This window comes from Astatotilapia calliptera, unplaced genomic scaffold (assembly GCF_900246225.1).
Source record: "Astatotilapia calliptera unplaced genomic scaffold, fAstCal1.2 U_scaffold_22, whole genome shotgun sequence".
NCBI lineage: Eukaryota > Metazoa > Chordata > Actinopteri > Cichliformes > Cichlidae > Astatotilapia > Astatotilapia calliptera.
Genome location: NW_020535752.1, coordinates 50,179 through 76,083, shown reverse-complemented (window position 1 = coordinate 76,083; position 25,905 = coordinate 50,179). Strand labels below are relative to the sequence as shown.

The window sequence follows — 25,905 nt, the reverse complement described above, 5'->3', positions numbered from 1 at the left end:
CACTGTTGGCACGGTCTCTGCGCAGAGAAAATCTGTGTTGCGCACACAAAAAGAATTCTAACCTGAATTGAAATTAAAGTAAACCAATCAAAACATGGCATTTAGTTGTTAAGAAACGGAGTGACGGCGTGTTTGAGATGTGAGAGATTTGAGGCGTTTAGAGCAAATCTTGTGTAGTTAGTGTGTAGTCAGTGTGTAGTTAGTGTGTAGTGTAGTCAATAGTGTTGTTGTGTGTGTCAGAACAATGAGGCGACTGCTGAGTGTTACAGGTGTTACAGCAGTGACACATCTGCTGCTGTCAGGCCTGCAGGTATCAGGCTGTTGTTCTCCTTCATCTCATAGTGGACAGGAATTATTTTTTGGAGCGGCACAAATAATTTGTGTGGCATCAGATTTGATGCAGAACAGCTGATTGTTCTGTAAATAGTTTGAAACGTTTAAGAAGAACAACTCACACCATGCACAGTGGCTTGGTAATTTTTATAGGAAAGACAGTGAGAACAGGATAAGAAAATACAAAACAAATAAAATAAACAACTCCATATGTGGCGCTAGTCTCGTCAGCAGAGAGCTGGGAGAAGGCTGTGAGAGATAAAACAATCTAAAACAATATGTCCCAAAACAGTATGTCTTTGCTGAGAAAGTCTAAAAAGATAATTCTAAACTAATCTAACCATAGACAAAAGGGCATGCTTGCACATTTAAAAGAAGGTAAAGAATCATAGAAACATTTTTCCTGTAACATTCCCTCCTGTTTTAACTTATTTTAAATGTATACAACAATTGTCTGTGAAGGTTATTTATTAAGTATCTTAAGCAATTTTTTAAATTTTCAAAATGTCAGCATAGCAGAAATGGAAGTCATTTGGTCTAAAGAATAAAACAAAAGAAAATAATACAAAGAAAAACATAGTAAATGAAAATCATAGTAAATGAAATAACAAGTGGAATAAACAAGAAAAAATAATAAAACTAAAACTACAAAAAATAAAGGATAAAAACCTTATATTTTAAAACGAAAACTTACAAAAAATAAAAGGGTGAAAAGTAAAATGAAAACTTTGTATTTAAAAATGATGAAAACCTAATATGTAAAATGAAAACTTCAAAAAATACAAGCATGAAACCTTATACTTAAAATGATGCAAACCTTAAATTGAAAACTTTATATTTAAAATGAAAACTTCAAAAAATAAAAGGATGAGAACTTCAAAAAATAAAAGCATGAAAACGTTATATTTAAAATGAAAAACTTATGTTTAAAACTCAAGACTTCAAAAAAAATAAAAGCATGAAAACTTGCATAACCTACTAATGTGTTAATCAGTGCATGATCACTTGAAAAAGGCAGAAATCATTTTTAATCACCACGTCATTCATTAGCAGTTATTACAAGTTCTCCTCTAACAGAATTGCAACGGGATGCTGTTCTTCTTGAGGCACGGCAACATAAGCAGTCATTGTAGTTGTTATCATCTTTGAAATCATTACTCTTAGACATGGCGGTGTAGCTGCTCCAGATGTGTGGTCAGTGACATATTTTTGCAGAATGGACAAATTCTGCAAAGCTTCATAAATGTCTCCTCCAGCTTTGTATCCATCAAGGGCTTCAGATGACCTGCAGAATCATCCTTTTCCCAGGGTGGAGACAGTTACCTTTTCACACACTGTCCTTGGCTGAACAATGACACAGCCTTAATATACCTTATTTATTTTATTAAAATATTTTCGTGTGAATTATTTGCTTTATATTCATTTTATACATTGTGGGCATGGTCATCATGCCAACTGTGTTTCATTGTTAATATCACTTTACAGGTTGTTATCCTTGCTATTATTAATTTCAAATACTCTAAAGATAATTTCTACTGTAATTTTCCCTTTGTTCATCTTTATTTCGTACTTTTTATATTTATATCTACTCAGTGGGGTCTGTTTTCAACCCTTTTAAACTACTACAAAACTACTGTGATCTCTAGTTTTCACTTAATAAAGGATTATTATGTTCTTCCTGATATGGGTGTTGCTGCAGATGCGGCTGCAGGAGTGAGTGATGGTTTACTAAAAGGATTGTGGGAACTGCACAGTGTCTCGTCTTCTGGTTTTACTAAACTGGCAGTTGAGTTCTATTCTTCTGACTGTTTATATTTTGTTTTCTTAAATCTCTCAGTTTACAGACACTGTTTTTGTCCGGCCCCTGGACTTTTCTTTTCTCACCACTGCTCGTCAGCAGGAGTGAGTTTTAATTTCACTTGCTTGATTACCCATCTTATTTATGTATTTACTTATTTTTGTTTAAGTAATATATACACAATACAGCTGCTATCACCTTCGCTGGTATTAGAGACGAGAGTGGTTGCTCACACGCCCTTCTACTTTCGGACTATTTCCAAAAGCGGTGTGAACTTTACGAGACGGAACTCGACCGTTCTCTCAACTCACCAGCACGTCAGTGAATAGCAGTAAAAGAAAAACACAGTAGGAGCAGCTCAGTCTCTTATTGGACCGTGAAAATTCAGCTTGCTCCGTTAATTAAAACAATACACACACATACATTCACATTCACACTTATTCGCGCGATCGGAACCCTTATCATAAGGGGAGCTGCCAGTTTTTCTGTAGACGAGCTACTTATTCCCTTGACCCAGCTGGGGGAGCTACCCAGAGCTCCAAACCTAACCCACAAGAGTGGGGAGCTTCCAGTCGACGAGCTCCAAGCTACCAGCCGACGAGCTACTTTAAACCCACAGAAGTGGGGAGCTTCCAGTCGCGACGAGCTACTTTCGCTATTTTAAATTCCCTGAATTTAAAATACGCTTTTACGCAAGATTGTGTCAGTGTGTCTGTATCTACCTGGTCAGTGTCGCCGGGTCTGGTCCACCTCGATCGGGCCCCACCACCGTGGGTCGCTTTCTAAGACGTTGGCCAAGACCCGAATTTAACGCTCTTGGTCTTTTTCCACACACCTGGTGTGTGGGCTGTCGACAGGCGAACAACGTGGACTGGTCACGGAGATGGGACACGATGGAGGTGATCCGGCTGTCGAAGGACCAAGAAATGTTGGGGGAAAACTCTGCAAAAGACCCAGGAGAAATAAAGACACAATGAGACAAAGTTACTTTCTTTATCAAACGTGTACACGGGTGAGCTGCGAACAACTCACACCATGCACAGTGGCTTGGTAATTTTTATAGGAAAGACAGTGAGAACAGGATAAGAAAATACAAAACAAATAAAATAAACAACTCCATATGTGGCGCTAGTCTCGTCAGCAGAGAGCTGGGAGAAGGCTGTGAGAGATAAAACAATCTAAAACAATATGTCCCAAAACAGTATGTCTTTGCTGAGAAAGTCTAAAAAGATAATTCTAAACTAATCTAACCATAGACAAAAGGGCATGCTTGCACATTTAAAAGAAGGTAAAGAAACATAGAAACATTTTTCCTGTAACAAGAGTTCAGGCATTATCTCAACCTGTCTGACCTTTCAGACTGGGGTAAAGAATACAGAAGTTTATCATGCTTATCTGACATCACAGATACTAAAAAAGAATACATTGCGTTTGTGTTAACAAATAGACTCAGTTACGTGAAAATATATGAACACTAGAAAATAAAACACACTTGATTATATTGTATTTGAATATAAAGCACATTTGATTATACTTGATCATATTGCATAATAAAAATCCTCTATCACCAACATTGGTCATTATTTACTGTATGTTGCAGACAGAGTTACAGACTCTCTCCCAGACCACAGACTCATAATACAAGTCAGAGCTTTATAAAAAAAAAAGAAAGTTGTGTTTTCAAAATTGGAGTTCAAGTTTTTTTTTTCCTTCCAATAGTGTTAACATACTACACACGTCATGAACAAGATTTTTTTAAATTTTCATTGTAAGTGGGCTAAAGCAGTTAATTAAAAGTAGTCCATCAACTGAAAGGTTTAAAATGTTCACACGTGTTGGACTGACTGAAGCTTCCAGTCACAGTGACTCAGTGTGTGTCAGTGAATGCATCGTGTGTGCTTCAGGCTCCACCTAGTGGACTGATAGCAGAGCAGCTGATGAATTTGAAGAGTGTGGCCTTTTTGCACACAGCCTGTAAATGTCAACAACAAAAGGAGTGTGTAAAACATGTATATTGTAGTGATGCAGTGTACTGTGTATATTTATACTGGCAGTATGGAACATGATTATTTGGAAATGCCTAAAATGGAAATGATCATATACTGTGAGGTGAGGTGTGGACAGTGGTTGTGCTTTTGTAACATTGAGGCAAGGACAGTGATTAGTGTTTAGGGGACACATCATTGGTTTTTATTAAAAAGAAACAGTTTCTCCACTGTGGCAGGTCGTAGGCGATTTTTTTTTTTCTAAACTGTCTCTAACTCTCACTAACCGCAACTCTCCATCAAACGCCCACATTTTGTCTGAGGGGTTTATATCGCTGTCATAGCTCGCGGCAAAGTTCGAACCGCTTCCTGAACCAGTCACGTGGTACAGCCGGGCAGCGAGGCTTCGGACGTCATCATTTTCAGCTCCTCCCATAAATGAAGCAAGCCTCGATACGCGCTTCGCGGAAACGCCCCCTCCATTACTCGACACACACTTCGAAGCCTCGATACAGAACGTCACATCACTAGTTAAAGCTGAGTAAACACTGACCCCAGACCAGCACCGTGATAAAGTGAGCTGCTGCTGCTGAACTTGAACAGGTAACAAAGTGATGAGCAGTCAGGCTGCAGGTTTCTACCTGTTCATGTTTCTACAGTAGAATCACTTTGAAGTGTCTTTGTGCTGTTTCATCTTTGATTTGTGTTCATAAACACTCAGAGAAACATCACGTGACCTCATCAGGATCTGTGTTGGTGTGTGGGGCTGTACCTCAGCTTTATGTTGTTACATGCTCATTTGTTCATTTTAACATCAAAGTAATGTTATGAGGAGTAATGAAGTAACGTACTCCATTACTTTTAATTAAAGTGTTCTGTGTAATATGTGTAATAATGACTGTTTTGAGTAATGACCAACACTGATCACAACAAAGAGGAAATGCCTCCAACATGCACAAACATTTGAGCCACAACATGCAGTTAATGTGCACAAATGTCTTTGATATGCTGCTCAGTGATGGTGGTGACTGTCAGAGCAGAGCTACTGAGAATCAATAAGTAATATCAATGATGGGATCAGAATCACTAAATTCTTCTCATCCCTGTCAGTATCATACATGTGCTGTATAATGTGATAAATGTAGAGGTGCTGGCTGTTCTCTCACTCTGCTGTTTAGCTGTAAAGGACGCCTCCCTGCCTTTGTCTCATTCATGACCTTTAATAGTCTCTTCTAACATGCAGAGATCTGTATGATCTGTTTCATAGAGTCTAACCAGCCTGTACAGGTAACAACAACAGTCACTGCATCACTGACACACAAACGTCATCTCTGTCAATAACAACATTCATACATGGAATAAAAACACATCAGTGGATCATTGCTGGAGCTGATGTTTGTGCTCCTGGTGCAAAGGCTCTCAGTTTCCTCCTTGAAATAACATCAGTGGTGGGTCAGCGACATGCTTTCTTTCCCTCTCAGGTTTAAATATCTGGGACTCTCCACCGTTTGGTTTTAGAGCTGAAGAAGCTTCTCAGATGAAACGTCTTCCAGAAACTTAAAGACGTCTCTTTTCTCTCCAAGCTCCTTAGATCACATGACCTGGATGACTGAACCTACAGACATATTGACCTGGTTTCATGGTCACATGACAGGTCAGAGGTCAGCGACTGTAACTCAGTTCCTCCTGTTAATGTGAACTCACTGAGTGTTTGTGGTTTACCTCTCAGACTGACTGAAGATGATGATGGAGGAAGAGGAGGACAGAGCAGAGTCTGCAGGGTCCAGCTGTCCGTCTGTGAGGAGTGACCGGTCCAAAGATCTAAATCCAAACTTCAGTGGTGAACCTGGAGCAACGAGGTCAGAGAGCTGTGATGACTCCTTTACATGTTTGTGTTTCCTGGATAAATATGACCTGAAACATCCTCAGATTGTTACAAAGATTCATTAAAAAGAAAACAATGAAAGAGAAAAGATCCAAATGTTCGACTTGGTCATTTGCTGTTTGAGGACAGTGATGCTCATATCTGTGGGGAAAGTGTGACCTGAGTGGGTTCATGTTTGTCTTTAAAGAACAGAGCTGCTCTGATTCTCTTTGTGTCTGATCTGTTAAACAGTCTGAGAGGTCACACAGAGACCCAGCAGCTAAAGCCTGGATCATACTGGCTGCTGTTACTCCATCAGGACAACACTGAACCACAGTGGTGTGGATGTAGTGGATAAATCCCACCATACTGATGCTCAGAGTTAACCACAGGGAACAAAACCAGATGTTACCTTCAGATTGTGACCTTTGGAGTGGACGATGCAGATTTCAATAGAGAATAAATGTTGTTTTTCAGCTGTGAAGAAAGAATCTAATTTTCTGAACTTAAGAATTTATGATGCTGGAAACAACATGGAGACTATAACACAACATTTCCACTGTGTTCATAGAATGAATGTAAAACTGTCAGACATTCATTAAATATGCAAAATGTCTACAGAAGCATCAGAGGGTCAGACGTGAAGCACTCAGTGATTTTGATCAAATGACTCATCAGTTATTGATCTGTACTACACTGATCTACCACGTTAGTAAAGCTGGTGTTCTGGTGGTGGAGGGAGACCTCGGATCATGTTCTGGTTTTGGAGCAGTGATCTGCTGATGGTTCAGTTTGATGAGCTTCTTCAAAATCATCCCTGACATCACCACTGAAAGGACGTCCATGAAAACAGACTGAAAATTACTGATATGTTCACAATCTGAGAGTTTAAAACTTGACAGACTTGATTCAGATGAAGTTATTTGAGCAGAAACTCCTGGATCTTTATCCTGTGTTGATCTGATCCTTCATGGTTCCTCCACAGAGTGGACCAGCAGAGCTCAGAGGTTCCCAGTGGTCAGTCTGCCCAGCAGCATCAAACACAGCTGGACTCCATATTTATGGTCTGTACATGTACAACAACTACTGTTACATCTGTTCTGTTCACAGTCATCTCCATGCTGCTCTTTGTAGACCAGTGGATCGTCAGTGTGTCCAACATGGATCTGATGTTTGGCTCCATGATTTCAGTCTGATTGGCTCATTCATAAATATTCTGTTCCAGCTGCTGGAGGACAACATCATCACTTTTGTGAAGAACGAGCTGAAGAAGCTCCAGAAGGTTCTGAGTCCAGATTACCCAGAATGCTTAGAGAGTCAGAGGAGCAGCAGCAGAGAGGCATTTGTGAAGATCACAGTGGACTTCCTGAGGAGAATGAAGCAGGAGGAGCTGGCTGACCGTCTGCAGAGCAGTAAGAGGATTTATCTAAAGATTTAAGCTGCTGGATAAATGAGACATTTACTGATGTCTTATGAGATGGAGCAACGTGTTTTAAAGATTCATTCTTTTGGAATTGAGTGTTTGTTTTTCTTCTCATTCAGAACTTCAAGCTGCAGTTTGTCATCGTAACCTTAAATCCACCCTGAAGAAGAAGTTCCAGTGTGTGTTTGAGGGCATCGCTAAAGCAGGAAACCCAACCCTCCTGAATCAGATCTACACAGAGCTCTACATCACAGAGGGAGGGACTGCAGAGGTCAATGATGAACATGAGGTCAGACAGATTGAAACAGCATCCAGGAAACCAGACAGACCAGAAACAACCATCAGACAAGAAGACATCTTTAAAGCCTCACCTGGAAGAGATGAACCAATCAGAACAGTGCTGACAAAGGGAGTGGCTGGCATTGGGAAAACAGTCTTAACACAGAAATACAGCCTGGACTGGGCTGAAGACAAAACCAACCAGGACATCCAGTTCATATTTCCATTCACTTTCAGAGAGCTGAATGTGCTGAAAGAGGAAAAGTTCAGCTTGGTGGGACTTGTTCATCACTTCTTTACTGAAACCAAAGAAGCAGGAATCTGCAGCTTTGAAGACTTCCAGGTTGTGTTCATCTTTGATGGTCTGGATGAGTGTCGACTTCCTCTGGACTTCCACAAAACTACAATCCTAACTGACCCTAGAAAGTCCACCTCAGTGGATGTGCTGCTGATAAACCTCATCAGGGGGAAACTGCTTCCCTCTGCTCGCCTCTGGATAACCACACGACCTGCAGCAGCCAATCAGATCCCTCCTGACTGTGTTGGCATGGTGACAGAGGTCAGAGGGTTCACTGACCCACAGAAGGAGGAGTACTTCGGGAAGAGATTCAGAGATGAGGAGCAGGCCAGCAGGATCATCTCCCACATCAAGAAAGCTCGAAGCCTCCACATCATGTGTCACATCCCAGTCTTCTGCTGGATCACTGCTACAGTTCTGGAGGATGTGCTGGAAACCAGAGAGGGAGGACAGCTGCCCAACACCCTGACTGAGATGTACATCCACTTCCTGGTGGTTCAGGCCAAAGTGAAGAAGGTCAAGTATGATGGAGGAGCTGAGACAGATCCACACTGGAGTCCAGAGAGCAGGAAGATGATGGAGTCTCTGGGAAAACTGGCTTTTGATCAGCTGCAGAAAGGAAACCTGATCTTCTATGAATCAGACCTGACAGAGTGTGGCATCGATATCAGAGCAGCCTCAGTGTACTCAGGAGTGTTCACAGAGATCTTTAAAGAGGAGAGAGGACTGTACCAGGACAAGGTGTTCTGCTTCATCCATCTGAGTGTTCAGGAGTTTCTGGCTGCTCTTCATGTCCATCTGACCTTCATCAACTCTGGACTCAATCTGCTGGAACAACAACAAACTACGTCCAAGAGGTCTAAATTATTTCTAAAGAGTTTAACCTCTCTCCACCAGAGTGCTGTGAACGAGGCCATACAGAGTCCAAATGGACACCTGGACTTGTTCCTCCGCTTCCTCCTGGGTCTTTCACTGCAGACCAATCAGACTCTCCTACGAGGTCTGCTGGCACAGACAGGAAGTAGCTCACAGACCAATAAGAAAACAGTTCAGTACATCAAGAAGAAGCTCAATGAGAATCTGTCTGCAGAGAAAAGCATCAATCTGTTCCACTGTCTGAATGAACTGAATGATCGTTCTCTAGTGGAGGAGATCCAACAGTCCCTGAGATCAGGACGTCTCTCCACAGATGAACTGTCTCCTGCTCAGTGGTCAGCTCTGATCTTCATCTTACTGTCATCAGAAGAAGATCTGGATGTGTTTGACCTGAAGAAATACTCTGCTTCAGAGGAGGCTCTTCTGAGGCTGCTGCCAGTGGTTAAAGCCTCCAACAAAGCTCTGTAAGTAAATCTGTGATCATAGCTTTAGTTTTTAAATGTTTATTTAAAGTGTTTTATTTTTGTAATTGTTTATCTGTTGTTTTACTGCTGTTCTCTCTTCACTTCTTCTCCTCTGATTCTCTCCACATGTTGTTCTGCATAAGTGCTCAGTTTCCTGACAAAAACAAGATGAAATATTGCTAAATATAATAGTATCTCATTACACTTCAACATAAGTGTTTTATTTTTGTAATTGTTTATCTGTTATTTTTCAGACTGAGTCACTGTGACCTGTCAGAGAGAAGCTGTGAAGCTCTGGCCTCAGGTCTCAGCTCTCAGACCTCTAATCTGAGACAGCTGGACCTGAGTAACATCAACCTGAAGGATTCAGGCGTGAAGCTTCTGTCTGAAGGACTGAAGAGTCCACACTGTACACTGGAAACTCTCAGGTGAGATCAAGCATTTTTCTTTCATCAACTGACAGAATTAGCAGATTAATAATAAGGCAGTCCTCTAATAAGAGGAGAAGTGGAGGTGTTTTGAAGGGCAACGTACTCTTATGTTAACAAGACAGGAAGTAGTTCCTGGGAACTGCTTCCTTTGTTATTGTCTAAGTGGAAACATGATGGTGAAACAGTGATGAGTTTGCAGAGGTGAATCCACACAACATAACAATGCAGTTGCGTGCTGAAAGCAGACTTCTCACAGATTCTGAGGCTGCAGGTTTCATCACTGTCCAACCAAAATTCACTGAACCAGCAGTAAATGAACGTCCAAAACGACGCTTCATGTTTAAAAAACAGATGATCAGGGGGATTTGTGTTTACATCTTTTTTGTGTGATCTGTTCACCTGCTGTTTCAGCTGTTTGGTGGTTGTTGAGATGGTTTTGTGAACTTTTAGCTGAGATCCTGACGTTTCTGTAGATACCACACATGTCTAATTACTTTGTACAGCATGAATGGCCATAACGAGGTTTTTAACAGTAAGAAAAGTTGTAAAACTTCAGAAAATATAGTTAAAAGTCCAAAACCTTCTACGTCTGGTGGCTTGTGGTAAGGAGCAGATCAAACGAGTAAAGAATTACGTTATAATTATAAATGGCTTCAACAGCACATTCAGGTCTGTGAGACTCATTCAGACACTGAGCCGTGGCTCTGTGCTATATGCACATATTTCTGCATCTCTGCCATTCAGACACACTTTATATATAGTTTATTTTATGTAGTGTTCAATACTGAACTGTACATTTAGTCTTTTTAAAGGCAGCAAGTTGTATTCAGTGTTTTCATAAAAGCCTTATTTTTATCCATTTACTGCTATTAGGAAGAACACGTGAGGTTTAAGACCTGGACCAGTTTGAAACCTTTTGTCCTCCACAGTGGAAAATGGGTGGAAATAAAAATGGGTCTCACTTTAGCCAGCTCCTAATTTTATCAGTTCTACTCTCAGCGTCTCCTGTATATCTCCTGTATAAATGTTGCACTCAGCTTTGTGGTCTCCAATATCACTGAAATGCAGCCAGATGCTGCTCATTTTGCCTTTTCACTCTTTCCTGACACGCTTGCATTTCAGTACAGCTCCCATTTCTCTGTGTACTGGTCTCTACCACTACCCTTGCTGTCTATGGGACATGTCTTCTTTCACATAATGGTATGATCCCAGTCTGTCTCTTAAAGTGTTTGGCCACATGGTTTGCTCATCAGAATAACATCTCAGCCGTGCTCACATTGATTATCAGCAAGCCTGAAAATTCATCAATATTTGACATATGAAATTATCTCAAGGGCTGGATTTGGCCCACGGGCCATATGTTTGACACCCCTGGTTTACACAGTTTGGTATTCAATGTACAAGTGAGTTAGCTCTCAGCTAACTAGCAGACAAGCTAACTGCTGGGACTGCGTCTTTCTAACAAGAGCGTCAGACACTCAGACTGGTTTCCTTTGTGGATGATGATGTGTTCTCACACTGATCCTTCATGCTGATGCTGCCATCCACCCACTGCTCCTGGATTCCTCATCATCATCTCCATCAGCCCTCACAATACTCCACCTTCTTCAGCTTCATGTTCAGCAGCCTGGATGGACAGTAATTCTTTCCATGGGTTATGGTGGGACATTGAGAGCTGAAGTCAAACAGCAGTGAGAATGAAAGACTGATTCATTTCTATTTAGTCTTGTGATGTGCAGCTTTGTTCAGAGCATTAAGGCCCAGCAAAGATTACTGAGGTCATAGAGTCCTGATGAAACCTGTGTGCTTATAGAAACTGAGACCAGATGAACCAGAATAGAAGGACATTAAAATGAAGTGTCAGCTACACAAAGGCAAAGCTATTCAGTTGTTGCTGTGAGTTATTTAAATGGAGGATGGAGTCAGACTTTAAGCTGCTGGACTCAGTCACTATATCCTGTTGTCCTCATAGAACCTGGACACACAGACTCACCTGTGACACAGTGACACACAGTGTGGGCTACACACACATTAGAAAGTGGATCAGTCACACTTGTGTGATCATTTGTTGTGCTGGGAAACCATGAACACTTTGAATCACATTAATGGCTTTGTTACAGCAACATTCAATCATGAGTTCAAAAGTAGTGCATTGTGTACTTATTGTAATAGTACTGCAGTATGAGAAGTGCAACATTCAGTGTGCAGAAACAGATCAGGTGCTTTCTAACAGCAGTGTTCCCTTTAACACAGCAGCAGTTCAAATATTTCTGTCAGTCTGAGCTGAAACATGAATCTAATCAAATATCAAATCAAAGTTCTTTGCCTCTGCCAGGACGTTAACATTTGATCTAGTTTTTTACAAAGTTCCCTCAGCGTCCAGAGCCACCAACATGTTCTTCCTCCTCTGCACCGAGCCAGCTGCTGAGACTCACAAGCTCATTGACATTTTCTGATGATAAAGAAACTCTCTTCTTCTGCACAATATGAGCAGCAACAGAGAAGAAGCTTTCACAGGTACAGATGTTGCAGCTGTGGCCAAGTACATGTGCTGCATGTTGGAGCAGCACTCTAATGGACAGGCCTCTGTACTGATGGTGGGCTCTGCTCTGTATCCACCACACTGTTCTCAGCTGAGTCTTCCTCCTGTTCACACTCTGATGAAGCACCAACAGGGCCAACTTCTTCTCTGGTGGCTCGGATGTTGTTGCTTCCACAGGTTTCCCTCCAACAACCCTCTGTTCCTGCAGTGAGTTCAGTAAGATCTGGGTAAACACTTGAGCTCCTTGAATCTGGCTCCAGCAGCAGTTTTCACATATACAATGTTGGCATTTTGCTTGCGTGTCTCCAGGTCTGTTCTGCATGTAGACTTGAATTTGACCACTGTTAAGGTTCAAAAATATTGGGGATGGAGACAAGAGAAAAACCACAATAACAACACTGGTCCGGTCGGGTTGAGTCAAACGATGATTTTAATGATCACACACGTGGGAGATGGGCACTGATGCAGACAGCCTCTGATCTCAAAATGGTGGAGCATTGCTCAAACTTTTATAGCCTCTGGTGCCTCCACCTTATCATAAAAAGCATAAACATTCACATGCTTTCTCTCACACAGCGCCTAAGCTACGACCTTGGCCACCCGTTTATCTGCTCCTGCTGAGATGGGGCAGAAAACTCCAGCATGTCCTGTTCTCTTCTAATCAAATAAATAAGACAATAACTTTCTGCGAACAGTATTTCTTATAACTCAGCAGTATAATGCATCATAAAACAATATCATTCATTCACAATAAATCAGCAGTCTACTTTAATGCAAATCAGTTTAACTAATGCAATAGTTATCAGCTTCTTCTAATTCAGGAGAATAATGCAAACTAAAACTACATAATAATTCACAATCTTTACTTAGGGTATAACATGGCATAAAATAATATTCTAATCTCACACTCCCCCTGATGAGCTCATTATTCTAATGAGCTCACCAACACCCTATAATTCAGTGTGGCTGGGTTCATCTCTTCTCACTCCTGAGGTCCTTTGTCCCCCTGATGGGCGAACCATATGTGAGATGACCTCTGTGTTTGCGCAGTTCAGATGCAAGAAAAACTATTATTCCAACAATAGCAGGTACAGATGACACTCCCCAGTTCTCCCACAGCTTTATTTTGGTGCTACCTTATACCCTTCAGACGTACTCAGACTAGAACCTCTGTCCAAGGAGCTTTTAGCCTTTATTTTATTGCTGCAGCTACCAGTGTCGTCCAGTTGGGTGATCCTCTGCTCTTCATTCTTCAACCTTAGGGGTTAGACAACCCTTCAGTCGTGGCACAGATCAGGGGATTATTCTGCCCCGATTTCAAACAACGATCTGTGTATCCTCCAGAAAAAGGAACAGGAAGGTGTCCCCCTTTTTTGCCCAAGAGCCTCTCGAACCTCGTTGGTCTGGTGTTCCCGGATTTCCGCCAACCCCTTCATGGTTATTGCTGTGTTTATGGGATCCATCCTTTTGTGGTGACTAGCTGGAGCCCAAACGCCATGACCCTTGGACCCAGTTGATGTCTCGGCAGTCACTGTGTCTGTCTCTGCTACGGAGGATCCTCGCATCTCTGTGACCTCGTCTGGTGTCTGTCCTTTCCCTGTAAGAGACAGAAAACCAAAACACCTGTCTTCCTACCCCTAATAATCTAATGTTGTTATCTACTGACCTTCTAATGATTCAGAATTGGTTTAAAACATTCAGACTGTCCCAGGGACTTATTCTAATCATATCCTATGTGTGTGTAAGCGTGTTAGCATTTAGCCCTCTGCACTCAAAGTCAATACCTGCAATATATCAGTCCGGACCATCACGCCGAACGAAGCTTATGACCTTCAAAAGACCAAGTGCCAACTCATTATAAGCACATTTGCAAGGTGTGTCTGAGAATTATTGAAACCACTCTTTTTAACAAAAGACAAAGAAATTAACAAATCTTCTAAACGCTATTCAGTTCATTTCAATGATTAATGCTTAAACATGGACGTGATGATCTATGCTTCTCACTGATTCTCTAAAAAAGTCCAGAAACTTCTCGGACCGCTATTAGCTTAAGCTTTACCATACCTAAGTTATTAAAGACAAAAATGAAGTTATAAAAATGTTCAAATAATCCTTGTTTGATGTTAAAACTCAACTTCCCCCCCTTTTTTGACACATTCCAATGTGTGAAATCAACGGAGCTAGAACATTAAAAGAAAAGGTTAGGCAGTTTCCCAGACTCTTAAGGTGATCTGCGTGTAATGTTCTGACTCAGGTATTTAATATTTTAATAAATGTCGTTTAATTAACTGCCACTATTTAAACTAAACAAAAGACATAATTGAAGAAAAGATCACAAAGAATAACATGATATCAGTGCTTTGTAAGTGCGTGCGGCCTTCTATGCTCGAAGCCTTTCCCCTCAATAGATCAGTCAGACATCCGTGCTGACTGTAGCTTTTAACCCTTATTAACTTGAGCACAACTCTACAATGAGAAACAAGTTGCAATATGTATAAAATGATCATGGTTACACCTGCAATGAAAAATTATATCATTATCCTAACACCTGTAAATAGAAGATTCATCAGAGGTTATAACAATCACAGGAACACAGATGTTAGTATAAGGTCAAAAGCTTCAATAAATGATCATCGATGCAATGTTTGTTGCATGATTCTCATACAATAATAATGCTGATATTAAAATAACAGTAAAACCCCCTTTTATCCCGTTTCACTCGACACATAAACGTTTATAAATGCCTCTTTTACTCTTAATTTTATTTCCCCCTGTTCTCCCCTTACTGACCACAGCAGGGGGATCTTAGTTTTGAATCAGCCATGAATCCAGCTCACCTGATTCATCAGTGAGCTCCACCATCACTGGCGTCTGACAGGGTGGTGCTGCATACTCTTCCTTTAATATCACTATTTTCAACCTGTTAATTAGAGTGTTTAAACCTGAAGTCGACTACGTCCACAACAAGTCAATACAGCTGTAAATGTGGCCAATTATCAATCTATTACCAATCAATAACAACAGATAACTTTTATTTTATACATACTTTTGATCAACCACTCACCCAGAGGATCTCCAATCCCAGGAAATGCCTTCTCCTCCTTTAATGAGTCTGTCCTCCTTCCATGCCCTGGTAACTGGTCCATCCAGAGCCATATGATCTCAAATATACATGCAACAAGCCAAACCACCCCTTGGTCACACCAACCCTTTTCCGCCCCGAAGATGTCCAATGCCATCCTAGTATGGACTGAAAGTGGCTTTAACGCTGACTGTTCTGACAATCCATTTTATAACGTTTCCTGGTCAGATTTGCCAATCTCTGCACCAGGGTTTTAAACGTTTCGCCATTTTCATTAGTTTTTATTTTTATTTAGTTTCGACTCCAGATTTTCAATTTTTACCAGTTGTAATTAGTTTTTACCAATTCTTTGCTAGTTTAGTCTAGTTTTTATTTTCTGAAAATCCTTAGTTTCAGTTTAGTTTTAGTTGTGTTTTGCAAAAATTAAGTGTAACAAAATCTCAGCTCCATCATATCAATCATGCTCTTCTGGTTATCCTTGGGTGTTGAGACTAATCACTATTAACTCTTGCCGCACCGAGTGTTCCTAATTTTGGTTGAAGTGAATTGATAACCTTTTTGAAGGCGATTGTTTCACACATTTGTTTAGATGTCCCAGTCCTGTTATCTCGGGATACATCACGCTGCCTTATCTGGGGTTAGCTGTCTTCGGGGGATGCGGGTTGAGTGGGGGAGCTCTTCAAGGAGGGGGAGAGTGCTCCTCCTGATGAGGTCTTCTAGGTAAGCTAGGTTAACCTTCTTGTGTGAGCTTTTCAAGTGCACTTTAAGGTTTGTGGGATTTTTCGTGTCATAAATGTCCCTCATAACCCCCTGATGGCCCAGTATTTCATTTTTGCGCACTGTAGTACACATTTAGTTTTTGCTTGTAGCTCTCATACTCTACTTGCCACTCCTCTAAGTCCTGATGTTTCTTAGAGAGGACAACAGTACCTTTAAAATTATATCACATGTGTGGGGGTGTGGCCTTGCCAATTGTTTTTCCCACCTCTTCAAAATGGCTGGCGTGCCCACAAGCACGTTTTATGGAAGAAAGAAAGGTAAGCTTGATATTCACATTTAAAATGTTTTGTTAAATTTTATTCAAAAAATAAACATCTAGTAAATAATTTGAGGGGTCTTTAAGGATTAAGCTTATTTAGTTTCACAGAGAACATGACTAATTTATTAATGTGTGCTCTACACATTGGGACTTTGTACTTATATTTATTTCACTGTTTCCTAGTAGACAACTTTTCACAAAGGCAGAGAAAATTCTTAACAAAATTATTGAGGGAGATTCAAACATAGATTTTTCAAAATATGAGAGTCATGTGAGCCAGATATGAGAGGGTGAGAACCCAAGAAGAACCACACAAAGATTATCGAGATGCAGTGGCAGATGTAATAGAGAAAGACACAGGGCCACCTGGAAACTGTCGTCCTATCTGGTCCAAAACCAACATGTAGGAGAATCTGGAATTTTGATTTTGAGTTAAAAATAAAATATGGGTAAAATGCAGAAATGTTTTCCAGTAAAGTAAAAAATAAGGGTCGCAATTATAACTGAATCCATGACACCTAATTTTTTCTACAAGATCACGTCGTTGCTAAAAGTTATCAGTGATCTCAATGTATGAAAAGAACTCACAGTATCTGGAGTTCAGGCTCCTCTTGGCTGAGAACCCTGGGACAAACATGTGAACAAGACCTGAATAGTACCAGTAATGAAAAGTTCTCTCCGAAAATCAAGAAAAGGAAGCCCCCATCAGATGAGAGTGTAGCAAAATATGGTTCACTCCACTTGCCTGAAATGGTTAACAGTCCAAGGCATTTCAGTTGTAGAATGGTTGGGTGCAACAGGAAAACATATGTAAGATGTGGGAAGTGCCAAATGTTCCTTTGTGTCTCCAAATAAAAATAAAAATAAAAAATCACAGTACTTCCTCAGATATCATAAATTTACTTTTGTGAAATAGAAAGCCCAGTGCAATCACTTGTTCCTGAACCCGTGGCTTACAGCTAGTGAAGTGTCAGTGACTTCTAATTTGATCCCTGATCTACATTTTTATGATATTGTTATATAAATAAGTTTTAATATCCTGCTTACAAAATTTCAGTGGAACATGTAATCTTCTCAAATAGCTCTTGAATGTTGTTAGTTTCACATTCGTGATCAATGAACTCCCCTTGTGCACTGTAGTGCACATGTTGTAAAATTTAAATAAAATTAGTTAAAAACAAATTTGTTTTTGTATTGTGTTTATTTTACCGTCCCAACACTTGATTTATCTTAAAAAGAAAAAAGAAAAAGAAAAAGAAAAAATGAAAATACTTATCAATGCAACTAAACACATTTTGCTATAAATCCAGTTAATTTTAGTTAGTTTTGTGAACGTTCATTACAGTTTTAGTTACTATTCCTTTTTGTTTTGATTTTATTTCCGTTAACGCAATTTTTTTTCCACTTCTAGTTTTCATTATTTCATTTGTTGTCTTTAATAATAATAATCTTGCTCTGCACACTGGAATAAACATAATCACTATGATCAACATTTTGCTGCGTGTCAATTCACCATCTTATCGATTCAAGTGCTCCATCCTTACGTGGTTTGTGACATTATGTTTAACTAAACCTCCACTCTGTCTCTAAATGTTTGAAGAATTTTTCAAGTTCAGGGTCAAATTTTGAGAATTTGACCATAAGTGAAAGTTATGGCGTTATCACCCCCTTTGGGGATTACCTTTTTCCAGTTTTGATGATATTCCTCCCCATTCTCTAATTTTTGCAAGTACCCCTCTTCGGTGGCGAGAAACTGTTGGTGTGATCAAGCGGGTGCTGTAAAAACAAAAGCTCAGGACAGAACAGTCACCAGTCATGTACTTCATTCAAAATTAGCATATGTCGAACTTCATATTGATCCTCTGAGTGTAATGGTACATTTTAATTTGCACTTCTCAAAACTAAAAACAATATTTTCTTTATTCTACTCTTGTTCTTGTGCAGCACCACCCCTCAGCACATGCCCCTGTTATTTTATCTTACTTTCAAATTGTTGACTACTTCAAGAAAGCGCCCAAAAGACGGGGACCAGTGTTTATCATTACATATCTCCATTTTGAGTGTGGCTGTCTATCATTCCCCTGTTATTGACAGACCTCGGTGGAGGGTTGTTTTTTTTTTTTCCTCTATAAAAGTTAATTGACTCTTTGCAGTTACCCACTATGGTTAATAATAACATGTTCAGTCCTGAGTGGAATCAAACCTTTTCTTCACTTTAGCATTTAACATTCCCAACCATATAATATGATACATTAATTAAAACACAGCTAATAAAACACAATTTTCTTAATGCAAACATCAGTAACTCAAAATTAGCAACCAAAGGGTTCAGTCTGCAGTTCACACTGCTGTGAAACTACAGCTCTTTAGTCTCTGTCCCTTGTAGGCGGGGTCATCATCTGAGCTCTCCATCACCTGAGAGAGATGACAAAACACAGAATCACAGAGCATGAAACCAACGTTTCTCCTCCCAGAAGTTCAGTCACAGACCTGCAACAGAAACAAGAGTCAAAGATTCAAATGACGCAGAGCTTTCATTTACTTATATCCACAAACATGTCCTCTACATATTCATGCTGTATTTACACACACATACAGAGGCTGTTTGTCTCTCACACACCGACAGGACACTGAGAAATACACCATGCTATTGGCTCAGGCTGTTAGTGGACTTCCCATGATGCTCTGCTTTCTTCTCCACTCTTTTCACTCCTGATGCTTTTATATGTCACTACTGCGTGTCCTTAACTTTTGTCTTCTGTCTCCTTAGTTTGTGTTTTGTTCTTGTCTCTCTGAGCTCATCTTTTCCCTTTCCCCTCACCCTGCAACCAGTCATGGTAGATGCTCCTCCTGGAGCCTGTTTTCACTGGGAGGATCTTTGTGTCAAAGGGAGTTCTTCTTCCCACCATCACCAAGTGCTGCTCACAGTCGATTGTCTGATGTTTGGGGCTTTCTCTCTAATATTGGAGGCTGTTACCTTACTCTGTTAAACAGCTTCAGATGACTGTTGTTTTAACTGCCATAAATGTAAATTATGTCAGTTTGTTTAATTTATTGTGTTTATTTATGTTATTTATTTTCTTTATTTATTGTTGTTCCTTTTGAGGTAGGAACTAAGGTTCATTCGGTGTTGCGCACAGGCTTTTTTAAGTGACGTAAAGGGAAGTAAAAGGCATGTGCAAAGAAGCTAAGTTAATGAGTTAACTAAGTCAGTATAAGGAATAAATAAGCAGTTTAAAGTAAAAGAAAGCTGCGAAGAAGAAGAAATTGGGAATTATTTTCGTTAAGTTTTTGTTCCTGAAGCGGTCTCATTTCCTCACAGTTATGTGCAGCCAGCGAGGTACGTTAACTGTGTTTGTTTATCGCGTATTTGTTAACTTGGGTTTAAATGTTTATTTGTAATATTTATGTTTGGTCATTCTGTACTTTTATGTAATAACAGTTTGACGGTGGATTTTATGGTGTTTCTGAGGAGAAGTGTGACGGAAGAATAAATCCATCTGTGAATGAATAACCGTGGTGTCGTGTATTAACTGGAGGGAGTGATAGTTGTTGTCTGTTGGGTATTTTCACTTATAAATAAAGTTACATTGAATGGATGTAAATGGATAGATGTTATTGTGACAAAGAGAAAACGGTTGTTGACAGATAGATTGTTGTTTTGTGTGTCTGCAGTCTGTCAGGCTGTCTGATCACAGAGGAAGGCTGTACTTCTCTGGCCTCAGCTCTGAGCTCCAACCCCTCCCATCTGAGAGAGCTGGACCTGAGCTACAATCATCCAGGTGACTCAGGAATGAAGCTGCTGTCGGCTGGACTGAAGGATCCAGGCTGGAGACTGGACACTCTCAGGTATGAAGAATGTCTGATAGAGGAGGAATAGCTGGAAACATTTCCTGTGTCTTTCACTCACTTCCTGTTTGTTTCCTGCAGATGACACATGAACAATCACACATGCAGGAATATTTTCAGGGACAGACACACTAGTCTAGCTGGATAGTTCATGGATATTTATGTAGGGGTCTCCAAGGAATCTGTTTGCAGGAACATTTAGGTCACAGGTGTACCTGAGATAGATGCCAGTGTACCTAATAAAGTGTCAGCTAACATTTGGAAATGGAAGCTTAAATAATGACAAACTCTACATTCACAGCTGAATTCACAATAAATTTGTTCTCAAGTGCACCTTTTTCTGTTATTGTTCTCAAATAACAGAATGAGAATGAAATATTGATTCTAACAGGGCCCATAAACAGCATTAGCTTAGCAGCATTAGCTTATCAGTTTCCATCATGGTCACATAAATCCTTAGCAGAGCAAAGTGGCCTACTTAGCAATAGCTGCTCAAGTTGTATGAAGCAAGGGAAAACAGTATTAGCATTAGCTGCTAATGGCAGCTTACTTAGCATAAACTATTCACATCTTTATAATGCAAGGGAAAGGAGTCACTCATGGAATCCTATTTAACATTAACATCTCACCACGTTATAACACAAGAGGAAAGGGTATTAGCGTTAGCTACTAATGCTAATTCACGTCAAATTAGCATTAGCTGCTCATATTGTTATAAGGAAAGAGAAAATGGCATTAGCATAAGCTGCTAATAATTATTCACCCCTAATTAGAATAAGCCGCTAAAAGCAGCCTACTTAGCATTAACTCCTCACATCGTTGTTACCCAACGGAAAAGAGTATTAGTATTAGCTATTATCATTTTTAATAAGTAAGAGAAAACAGTGTTAGCATTATTGAATAATACTAATTCACACTAAATTAGGATTAGCTATTTACAACAGCGTACTTAGAATTAGCCGCTACCATTGTTTAAAATTAAGGGAAAACAGTATTAGCAGTAGCACATAATGCTAATTCAGGTCAAAGTAGCATTAGTTAATAATGGCAGCCTACTTAGCATTAACTGCTCACTAATATAATGCTAATTCACATCAAATTAGCATTAGCTGCTCACATTGTTAAAAGGGAAGGGAAAACAATATTAGCATTAGCTGCTAATAATTTTTCACCTAATTAGAGTTTGCCCCTAATGGCAGCCCACTTAGCATTAACTCCTGACATCGTTATAATGCAGGGAAAAGGGTTACCATTATCGGATAATGCTAATTCACATCAAATTAGCAATAGTTAATAATGGTAGACTTTGTATCATTAGCTTCTGTCATTCTTACAAAGCTAACAGTATGAGGATTAGCTGTTAATGCTTTTTCATCTAAAATTAGAAGTAGCCACTAATGGCGTATTGTTACAAAGTATGAAAAAACATTGTTAGCATAAGCGGATAATGCTAATTCACCTCAAATTAGTATTAGCTTATAACGGCAACCTACTTAGCATTAGCTGGTCACATTGTTATAAAGCAAGAAAATATGGTATTAGCATTAGCTGCCAATTCCTATTCACCTAAAATTAGCATTACCTGCTAATGGAAGTCTACTTAGCATTAACTCCTTACTAATGTAATGCTAATTCACATCAAATTAGCTTTAGCTTTAGCATTAACTGCTAGCATCAGCCTACCTAGCTCTAGCTGCCCACATTGTTAAAAGGGAAGAGAAAACGATATTAGCATTAGCTGGTAATAATTATTCACCCCTAATTAGAATTACCCGCTAATGGCAGCATACTTAGCATTAACTCCTCACATCGTTATAATGCAAATGAGGTTAACTTGCATTAAATTAGACTGCTGTTATTAGCTAATGCTAAACGATAGGTTCTAATGCGTATTTGCCTTAAATTAGACGTAGGTGCTAATGGTGGCCTACTTAGCATTAGCAGCTCAGATTGTTGTAATGCTATGGAAAAGAGTGTTGGCCGTTCACATTGTTATAAAGTTAAGGGAAATAGTGTTAGCATTAGCTACTCACATTGTTAAAAAGTAAGTGTTAGCATTAGTGCATAATGCTAATTCACATCAAATTAGCATTAGTTAATAACGACAGCCTATTTAGCATTAGCAGGTGATGTTGACCTTGGCCCACTGGAAAAGTTCAGAACTAAAGATTTAGGAGTGTTTCTCGATAGCTCTTTCTCATTTGAGAAACAAATAAATTCTGTTATTAAAACCAGCTGTAAGGTTTATATTGTTAATTGTCATTTATGCTTAGAAATATTTACTCATATAGGGCTTTGGAGTTGACGTCACGCTGCAATGCAATGTGGGAGCGCAACGCCATTTTCGGGGTCTACGAATCAAAACAAACACACTGTGTTGGAACCACGACTATAAGAAAGATGCTTAAAAGCAGCTCAAAAGAGAATGAACTGTATAGAGACCGATTGCGTCCAGAGGTGAAGCGGCGGTACTTGCAGAAAATAGCGTGCATGGGAAATGTGGACCCGTATGACATACGGCCGTGGAGTAGAAACCCTGAACACCTAGCCGTATTGACGTAGCCTGACATATTTTCGTACCTTGTCTGTGGAGTCAGCGCGTACAAGTCGTCATTCAAACAAAGGTAAGTCAGCTCGAGTACTGCGTGTGAAATGCGTTGGATTTCCCTGCAAACATTCAGATTAGTGCAGCATAAATTCATTCATGAGGGGAAATTACAGTGAGAACATGTGGAGGCTGTTAGAGGGATAACAGTGAGTTCAGTGCATTGATGTGACATTGCCTGAAGGATTTAGTTATTCTTTATGGTTAAAGAAATTGCACTAATTTATTCATATTTATTATAAATAATCCTAATTACACATCTTGCTTCCATGTTTGTATCCTGTGTCACTAAAAATACATTTTATTTTAGTTTTATACATTGATTAATGACCTGCAGAATCTCCTTATCATATTAAGTGATTCATAATTGTCACTTTATGCTTTCTCCATCTCTAAAGTGATGACATCCTTGCATTACATACTTTAGGTTCATTTTCTGCAGGCAGGTTTCTGACAGAGAACAGGCAGATTTACACTATAACATGCAGCGTTCTATAGATGGACACATAAAGAAATGAAAAATTACATGTATGTGCTAACTTTCTAAACAATTTGTTACATTTATGATAAAGTAGATAAAACACATTTATGTCGGCCTTGGCTCATAGTTCTTGTCTTTAAATGAACTTTGTCTGTGTGTGTTTCACGTCCTGCACTCTCAAAGACTGAATGAACCAGCATTGCAGCCATGGGTCACTGTGAGCATCACAGGGAAGGTTGAAGTCGTCCGCTGCAGCTGTAAGGCCGGAGTCACGGAGACCTGCACCCACGTCGCTGCTCTTCTGTTTAATGTAGAAGCAACAGTGTTGATCTGTGGCACAAGGACTGTTACAGATGAACCTGCATACTGGGTTTTGCTGGGTAATGTGACCAAGATACAGCCAGAGGTTGGCCATAAGATAGACTTCTCCTCTTCAGCTGCCCAAAAAAAGGCTCTTGATCAAAACATAAACAGACCATCTGTAGTGACAGGTAAAAGGAGCCGTCCTCAAAAAAGAAAAACCCCACCTGCTACTGTGGAGGAGTTGTCACTGCTATAATGCCATGTTTTATCTAGGGGTGTAGATTTATGCCTGTAGTGCACTGCCGTGTAAATAATTTGCATTTACTGAATATGTACTGACTGAGTCCCGCTGTTCAAAAGCTGAATAAAGAAACAAACTAATTTTTGCTCTTTTTTATTTTATTAAAACCACTTTATAGAACATCACATCAGTAACAGTGTAAAATCCATGTCATTTACAGTTTACAAATGACAAAATGTTTACACCAAATCACGAGTGTTTACATGATATCACCCACTACTAACATTACTTTATTTACTGTATCTTTTGAAAAAATAACAGCACAAGACTTAAGAACATTTAACAGGAGCAGGTTTCATTTTTCCCTGGTTTTATTATCACACTGTTCACCAAACGCAGCAAACCTTCACCATCTTATCCAGAATGGTCACCTCTTCACCCTCACATGGAAGAAGTAATCTGATTGGCATGGTGGTATGTTTGAAGCAGGTCCCTCGTGTAGCGCTGGAACCCAGTCACGATGTTTCATCCATTTCATAGGCTGGTTTGCTGCAATAATGCCAAATAATTAGCAACTCTATAAATAGAAGGTAGTTCTGCAAAATCACTCAGTAGGATGTTTGTTCTAATTTGCTATGAGCTCAGAGCGCATAGAAAATAAAACTAATAGGCTATAAAGAGTGATATGAACATATTTACAACTTACCAGAATGAAAATGTCTGGAGCACCAACAGATATTTGGAGATGGAAGAGAACTGCACGTCAGCTCGTCTCACAGCTGCTCTCCAGGCTGGATGCCTTCGTTTGGTAACATCCGATACACGAGCTGCCTCATGTCGCTTCCAGGTTGGGAAAGAATGAAAAGATAAACCCTTTTCAAGCTTATTTTCTTGCTGGTCGTGCGATCGAACATTGCAGCCGACCACACAGCAAATACGAACCATGGCTGTTGTGTGTGCCTTCGCTCCCTTTTCACTTGCGCTAGACCCCCAAAATGGCGGATCGGGCCAAAACCCTTTCCACGCCCACCCCCGTGACATCACGCTCCAAAGCCCTATATGCTTAGTTTTATAATCGATTGCATGATGATAGAGGTTTGATCCTGAGTAGTCTGTAAAGACTCTGTGTGCCTTCCAGAGTGCTCTGGCATGCACACACCACTTGGGGCCATGAGAGAGGTCGTACCCTCTCTTACTGATTTATGGTGTAGGACAGGGGTCTCAAACTCAATTTAGCTGGGGGCCGCTGCAGGCAGAGTCTGGGTGAGGCTGGGCCGCATTAGGTTTTCCACAAGAAAGGCATGGTTAAAAAATTCCAATCTTCTCAGCGTTTCCTCTCGCATAGCCGAGCCAGATTTGGCCTGAGGGAGGAAGCAGTTGCGACCCTCAGTATGTCTTGAAGATGATCATCCGTAAGTCTGGACCTGTACTTGGACTTATTGAAGTTCAAAGTGGAGAAGAGCTTTTGGCACAAGTATGTGCTACCAAAAAGGCACATGGTCCGCTTGAACATTCGGGAAAGCCGAGGGAAACTAGGGCTCAATTCGCTCAAAAATTTTCCAAGCTTGTCTGCTTTTCCACTCACCTCCCTGAACTTTGCTTTGAGTTCAGAGTTGCACTGCAGCTCAATGAGCTCCATTTGAAGCACAGAAGGGGCATCTTGCACATCAAAGGAGAAGGGGTCCGCAAAAATGTGAAAGGTGGCTCTGTGTGTCTTGAAGTCAGCAAATCTGTGATCAAATTCCTCCTGTAGCCTCAAAATGACATCAACATACTCGTCAGCACTGAATGGTGTGCCTGCATCCACGAGTGCCTTGCATGCTGGGAAATGGCAAAGGTTTGTCTGAGAGAGCTGAGCTTTCCAGAGCGCCAGTTTTGTGGAGAATGCTCTCACGTTGTCATAGGCAGCACTGACAAGTTGCCCCTGGCCTTGTAACGTCTTGTTCAGTACATTAAGCTCATGTGTCATATCAACAAGAAAAGCTGAGTCCATGAGCCATTTGGGATCAGTT

The 25,905-nt window shown here is 40.2% G+C and overlaps 1 protein-coding gene across 1 annotated transcript in view; it reads left to right on the top strand.

Annotated features, from left to right (window-relative positions):
• LOC113017843 (NLR family CARD domain-containing protein 3-like) overlaps positions 1 to 25,905 on the top strand; it is a 32,878-nt gene that overhangs the window by 3,837 nt on the left and 3,136 nt on the right. The window contains exons 2-8 of the mRNA XM_026160950.1: positions 5,700 to 5,770; positions 5,846 to 5,975; positions 6,966 to 7,044; positions 7,206 to 7,392; positions 7,523 to 9,320; positions 9,575 to 9,748; positions 20,090 to 20,263. Of these exons, the coding sequence (XP_026016735.1) occupies positions 5,857 to 5,975; positions 6,966 to 7,044; positions 7,206 to 7,392; positions 7,523 to 9,320; positions 9,575 to 9,748; positions 20,090 to 20,263 (2,531 nt within the window). The 5' untranslated portion in view covers positions 5,700 to 5,770; positions 5,846 to 5,856. The remainder of the gene's footprint in view (positions 1 to 5,699; positions 5,771 to 5,845; positions 5,976 to 6,965; positions 7,045 to 7,205; positions 7,393 to 7,522; positions 9,321 to 9,574; positions 9,749 to 20,089; positions 20,264 to 25,905) is intronic.